Consider the following 6,650-nt stretch of genomic DNA (forward strand, 5'->3'; position numbering starts at 1 on the left):
TGAACTTACAGAGCAGCTGAACATTGCAGCTTCTGCTCAGCTTCAGAGATCAGTGTTTCTCAGCTGTCCTGCCCTGAAGGTCGTCAGTTTTGTTAGGAGGCCAAAGATGCAAGATCAACATAAGTTTGATCTCACAGCATCTCAAGCAGATATGTAGCGTGAGAAAATGTATGGAATCTGTAAATCTTACACTGTGGTAGGGATCGCCCGTGTTGCTGTTTGATTCTGTGTTTCTCTCATCCTGTCAAACTGAAAAGCTGAGCCCGTTTGGTCGGTGCCGTCCTCTCTTGGACGTGACGGCCTGGTTGGTCCTCCGTCCTCCTTCTGTCGTCCACTTGTGAAAAATCTGGGTGTGATTGTTGATCCTGTGTTAAACTTGATTAGCATGTTAGCGCTGCTATCAAAGCCAGTTTCTTTCAGCTGAGGCTAAGATAAAATCTGATTTTGCCGTTTAGATTATTGTAACTGTTTGTACTGAGGGTTTCAGCAGAGCAAACTAAAAGCTGCAGCAAAACTAGGAGGCGTGAATCTGTGACCCGGTTTCCGTCCACTGGCTGCTTTAGGGTCACATTAAGGTTTTATTGATGGTTTTAAGTGTTTTGGGTCCTTGGTGCTGAAGTGAGCTCCAGCAGCCCCACAGCCACCCGGAGCCCTGAGCTCGGCTGCAGCCGGTACCGTCTGTCTGTGGATCGTCTCCCTCTGGCTGCTGAGGAGGGAAGGACATCGCTGCAGCTAAAACTCGATGCCGTTTGGTTTTTAGTCACTAGTATCTTTTGGAATCTTTGCCAATTTTATAATCTTCTTATTTTTACTAAATTAAATGTTCTGTTTTATCATTAATTTACCTGTGATGTGTTTGTTGTAAAGAACTTTAGTCGCTGAGGCTGATGGAAATGTGCTACAGAAATAAACTTTGACGTCACTTATTATTATTAGCTTCATGTATGTTATTTGTGCTACAGAGAAGAGAAACGTCCCAATATTTAAGAAACAGAGGTTAGATAGACACAGTGACATCACTTCCTGTCTGGAGGTTCCATTGCCTGATTGGTTCCTGTCTCTCTTGTTTCTTTCAGGAGATCCATAAATTGAATCTTCCTAAAAACCCGGAGCCCGTCAGAACGATCCAGTTCAAAGACCCAAAATCTGCCCAGGTCAGTTTAATCCCAGAGGAGAAATCTTTAACTTTAAAACATCCATCAGTTCTGATCCGTTTTACCAACAGCTGATCACAAGACAATTACAGCAGGAACCAATTTATCTACAGAAACAAGTTTATCGGAGATTTAAAGTTAGTAACATACGTTCATAGAACAATGAAGAATCTAGTTCAGTTTAATAAAACATGTACGTAGTGACAGTGGACAGGAAAACTCCAGCAGAACCAGATCCAGAACCAGAACCTGACTCAAGCAGCCATCTGCCATGACCGACTGAAGGTGTGAGAAGACACAACAGGAAACATCACTGACCCAGGAGTACTTTCTACGTGGAAGAAAAGCAGAGCAACATCCACGAGGAAACATTAAGAGACCAAAAACAGACCAGACACAAAATCTTACCAAGTATTATTGGTCTAGTTTTTAGTCCAAAAGAAATAAAACTAAACTAACTTAGATGTTTCTGTAATATTGATGAAAACGTTCCAGTTTTCCATCTGTATAGTTTTTGAGAGTTGAGATCAGATGCATCATCTATAGAAGGAAAACGTTCAGGTACCAGATCTGAACAGAACACCAGACCAGGTGTACCTTCTATGGAGAGAAAAAACCACCTGAAAATAAGTTAAAATAACATCTAATAACACAAAATTCTAGAGTAGTAGGAGAAAGTAGTAGAGTGAAGAGAAGTGGTCAGTTCGTCCTGCAGCAGCCTGTAACAGCGTGACTACAGAGGTAGCTCAGGATAACCTCAGCTTCATCAGAGACGAAGGGTTAAGCCTCGTCTAGAAAGTATCCAGGCTCTCTGGACCGAACCGTGTGGTTCTAAACTAGGACAGAGCTCTTCGAGCCTTTCTAAGGTAATACTGTGGTCAACTGGATCAGAACAAGCACTAAAATCAAACAGAACCAGAACCGGTTCTTTATGTGAGGCCAAGAGAAAAACATCAGGAACTTTCAACAGTTTATTACTATTTATATGCTCACATAATCATTTCCTCAAGGATTTTAGATCAGACAGAAAGATCAGACATAGATCTGGAATTTATAAGGTAACCAGATAAGATGTAATTTATTAAGTCGTCTTGAATCAGAGACGTTTCTGAATAAAGTGTTTAAATTCACAACAAACATTTAGTTTCATTTCTGAAAAAACGATGCGTAGTTTTCCTTCCAGTTCCATTATTGGGCTTTTTTACATTTTTTACATCAAATCTCAATAAAGTTTGTGAATGTAAGAGAGAAAGGTGCAGTCCTCAGAGGGGTTGCCATGGAGACGGATCAGGAAGTGTGTGTTTCAGTGTGATGTCTGGTCTCACCAACAGAAGCTGCATGAAGCCATCTGGGACGCTCAGGACGCCCAGAAGCAGCACCACATGGTCAGGCTAAAGTCCCAGCGCTTCCTGAGACTCAGCAAGAAGCAGTGATGTCACTTCCTGTCTGTGGCTCTTCTATGGAGCACAGTTACTGACATTATTGTAAACTAAGCAGTTTGTTTCAGAATAAAAGCAGGAAAAGTTGGGTGAAGTTTTCTGTTGCTGAAAAATGTAATTGTTCCATACATTCTTAGTTAAAATTAATTGAACAATTATGTTGAAGTAAATGATAATGTAAATGTTTTCAGTCATTTGGGTGGAATATATTTTATTTGTAGCTTGTGGGTTATTTTTCCCTGCTTTGTGCCTGCAGGTTTCAGTTCTTTATGCCTTAAAATGAATCCATCAAAGCGCTTTGCACCAAGATATTTGCATCACCACTGCAGTAACTGATGCTTACTTTGTCATTTTCATTGAAATAAACATAAATGTAGAAAACTTCTCCACAAATTTTTAAAAGAAGGACTCAATAAACTTGTAAATGATTTATTAATGCGAGTGTCCAGAGTTTTTGACATGCAGTGATGTTCTTTCCTGCAGTGGCCTGAACATCTCAGGTTAAAGCACTTTACTTTGGGCTCTGTTTGTTTCTGAATCATAATAATTAGACTGATAGGTAAAATATGCCAACTTGTTGTAAAAGCGCTTCTCATAAATCATGAAAATACACATAAAATCAGGCTTTTCAATGTTTTTTAATCATTCTTTAAACTTTGCATATACTCCAACAAATATTAGTTTAATATTTGCTGTTATTATAAAAAAAATCATAATGTATTGCTTTACGGAGTTGAACCCATTGTAAAAATTGACCAGACTAACGGGGTTGAACGGTCTGGCTGACTTGACAGCCTAAGGTAACAAAACGGTTAAAGTACAAAAACGGCTACAGGCTTCAACTGTTTTGGGGTTGGAACATTATGGGGTTGAAGATTTAGGTAAGAAACTTTCCTGACATTTAAATCTCTGTGTGAGCAGGAAGAGACTCTTTAGTGATGTCACTTCCAGGGTGCAGAGGAATTTGGACTGAACCATTATTTATTATTATTATTTATAAAAAGGAGGGATTGGTTGAACAAAACTGAAGGGATGGGATTAAAAAGTGCTATTTTATAAAGCGTGTTTTTCTTTTATTTGGGTTAAAGTAGACATAAAAATGTTTATATTAGAAATAATTTGCAGTTATTGGCTATTTTTATTTGTTTTGTATTCAGTGGGGACATGCTCATTTGGCTGATCTCTACGCTTCAATAACCCATAACATTTTTCAAAAATATTTTTAAAATAGATTTGCATGTTAAATTACCAAGACACATGGATATTTACATTTCCTGATTTTCTCCAAAAATGTGGTTTGCATTATATGAAACCTGTTGGACACAAAATGCAACGAATTCAGAGAATGACCCCGATTAACAAACCGTAGACGAATTCTGTTTCACATTAAGGTCATTCTATTTATTTAGCACATTTTCAGCAACAAGGCAGTTCAAAGTGCTTTACATGAATTTGAAGGACATAAAACAATAAACCTAAGGAAAGAGAAAAAAAGTATAAATTAGATGTCACTAAATGTTGATCTAGAGTTGCGTTTCTCAACGGGGCGGTAGCGGCCCCTCAGGGGGCGTTCAGAGGACGGCAGGGGGCGCTGGCAGAAATATTTACAAAAGGGGAGAGTTTGCTTGAAGGTAAACTTTACACCTTAAATGCACAACAATACCAGTTTAGACTTTGAGCAACTTGGTAAAACTGTATTGTGTAAAATTAAATCATGCTTGGCTACAACTGTATCGATGGCAGCTCTTCTTCTTCTTCTTCTTCTTCTTCTTCGTGTGAGAGGAGGGTGAGTGGAGAGCGGAAGAAGAGCGAAAGAGAGAGCGAGTGTTTGTCTTATATCTTTGTATTTCTTCATACTGTTATCTTTTCACTTGGTGGTTTATGGTAAGTGTTTAGTCGGTTTTTCGGTTTAAGGTTTTGTTGTGTCACGTTTTTAGGGGTTTTGGGTGGTTTTTTCGTTTTGGGTGTGGCCGTCAGGCGTGCCTGGCTTGGCCGGCGTCTGACGCCATGGTGGTGGTCGGTGGTGGTGCTTTCTCCACGCTGACACGGAAGAACGGCGTCAAGGTGGGCGCCGGTACTCCGTGCAGCGTGGAGGAAGTGTGTTTGGCGGTCGGGGAACTGATCGGACACGGCGCAATTAGATCTGCGGCCAGGATGAATGGTGCGGTGGTGCTGTTCGTAGAGAAAGTTGAGCAGGCCCAACGGTTGGTGGAGGTAGGGGTGACTGCTAACGGGTTGTTCCTGCAAGTCTCCCCACTCGCGCTACCATCAACAAAGGTAACTCTGTCGAACGTCCCCCCATTTATTAGCGACGAGTTCCTTGTGAAAGAGCTGTCGCGACACGGAAAGGTGGTCTCGCCTGTAAAAAAAGTACCATCAGGGTGCAAGTCTCCTCTCCTGAAGCATGTTGTCTCCCACCGGAGACAACTTTTCATGATACTCAACCGGAGAGATGAGGAGTTAAACTTAAGCTTCAAGGTAAGAGTCGATGACTTCGATTACATACTGTTTGCAACATCTTCCAGTATGAAGTGTTTCGGCTGTGGCCAAGAAGGGCACATTGCAAAAATGTGCCCCAAAAGAGCCGAACAAACACCGCCGGCTCCAGCCCAGCAAACACCAGCCGCCGCCGTGCAGGCGGAAGACCCGCAGGGTGAGGCAGAGGGAGAGTCCGCTGCAGCTGGGGGAAAATCTGCTGCTACGGCGGAAGAACCCGCGGCGGCCTCGGTGGGGGAATCCACAGCGGTCGCGGAGAAATCCGCGGCGGCTGCGGAGGAACCAGCCGTGGCTGCGGGGGAACCCAGCGCGGCTGTGGAAGACCCCGCTACAGAAAGAAAAACAAAAGGGAGAGCTGAGGTAGTGGTAAGTGAAAGTGTGGAAATGAATGAAGGAGTGAGAGAGGATGAGAGCACGGTGGAGTGCAGTGAGGGGATGAATGGCAACGGTGGTGGGATGAACGGTGGTGGTGAGATTGAAGTGAGAGAGAAAGGTGGTGTGCAGGGAAAACAACAGGTGGAGGTGAGGGGCAGTAAAGAACAGTTAGGGTTCGGAGACCAGGGAGAGAAAGGAGAGGCGAAGGTGGGAGGAAAAGACAAGGGTGAGAATAGTGAAGGTTTGCTTTGCGAAATCGAAACGGAAAAGGTGGCAGGGGAAACAGAGGAAAACATGGAAATGGAAGCTTCAGCCCCTTTAAAAAGGCGAAGCAAGAGGAGGAGTGCGTTAATGACTGGGAAAGCCAGCAAACAGGCTCACAAGCTAGATGAAGAAAGAAACGAGGTGTCAGACAGCAGCGACGCTGAGAGCTACATCTCAGACAGTAGCGACATATCGGCTACCCAGACAAACAGCAGAGCACCAAGGTACCCAGTAGAAGTGTTCAAGAATTTTTTGAGGGACACCAAGGGGTTCAGAGGGATAAAAATAGAAAGCTACTTCCCTGACCTCAAAATATTTTATTTCTCTGCCAAAGGTCACATTAGAAACAAAGAAACATCAGGTTTCTCAGACCGAGACATATTCAGATTAAAGAAAATAATGACCAAGGTGAGAAAACAAATCTGATTTAATGATGTATAGTGGCACTCTATCATCTTTTTTTATAGTCTTTTATGTTCTTGTTCTTAGCTTCCTTTTACCCAACATGGATTCTTTTAAAATAGCATCATTGAATCTAAACGGGGCGAGAGAGGCTGAAAAGAGAGCATTGATTTATCAAATGTTGAATCAGAAGAAGATCGATATAATCTATCTACAGGAAACGCACAGCGATCAAGTAACAGAGACAGACTGGGTCAGAGAGTGGAGGGGGGAGGTTGTTCTAAGTCATGGCACCTCCCAGAGTGCAGGGGTGGGCTTCCTCTTTTCCAGAGCGTTCACCCCAAACTCCATAGAAATAGAACATATTGTCCAAGGGAGGTGTCTTTTAGCAAAGACAAAGTTTGATGGTTTTAGTATAGTTTTTATTAATATTTATGCTCCCACCACCAATGCAGAGAAGAGGCGTTTTTATGAGAAAATTGGGGAAAGGCTGGATGATTGTGGGTCAGAAGAGTATGTT

General features: G+C 42.4%; 1 protein-coding gene across 5 annotated transcripts in view; it reads left to right on the forward strand.

The window, feature by feature from the left end:
• vps13c (vacuolar protein sorting 13 homolog C) overlaps positions 1–3,029 on the forward strand; it is a 72,283-nt gene extending 69,254 nt beyond the window's left edge. For all 5 annotated transcript variants that reach the window (XM_008402710.3, XM_081605719.1, XM_081605720.1 and 2 more), the window contains 2 exons: positions 1,077–1,154; positions 2,486–3,029. In XM_008402710.3, coding sequence (XP_008400932.2) covers positions 1,077–1,154; positions 2,486–2,587 — 180 coding nt within the window. In that variant the 3' untranslated portion in view covers positions 2,588–3,029. The remainder of the gene's footprint in view (positions 1–1,076; positions 1,155–2,485) is intronic.
• The last annotated feature ends 3,621 nt before the right edge of the window (positions 3,030–6,650 follow it).

The sequence above is a fragment of the Poecilia reticulata genome, chromosome 3, assembly GCF_904066995.2.
Source record: "Poecilia reticulata chromosome 3, P_reticulata-male-v2, whole genome shotgun sequence".
Lineage (NCBI taxonomy): Eukaryota > Metazoa > Chordata > Actinopteri > Cyprinodontiformes > Poeciliidae > Poecilia > Poecilia reticulata.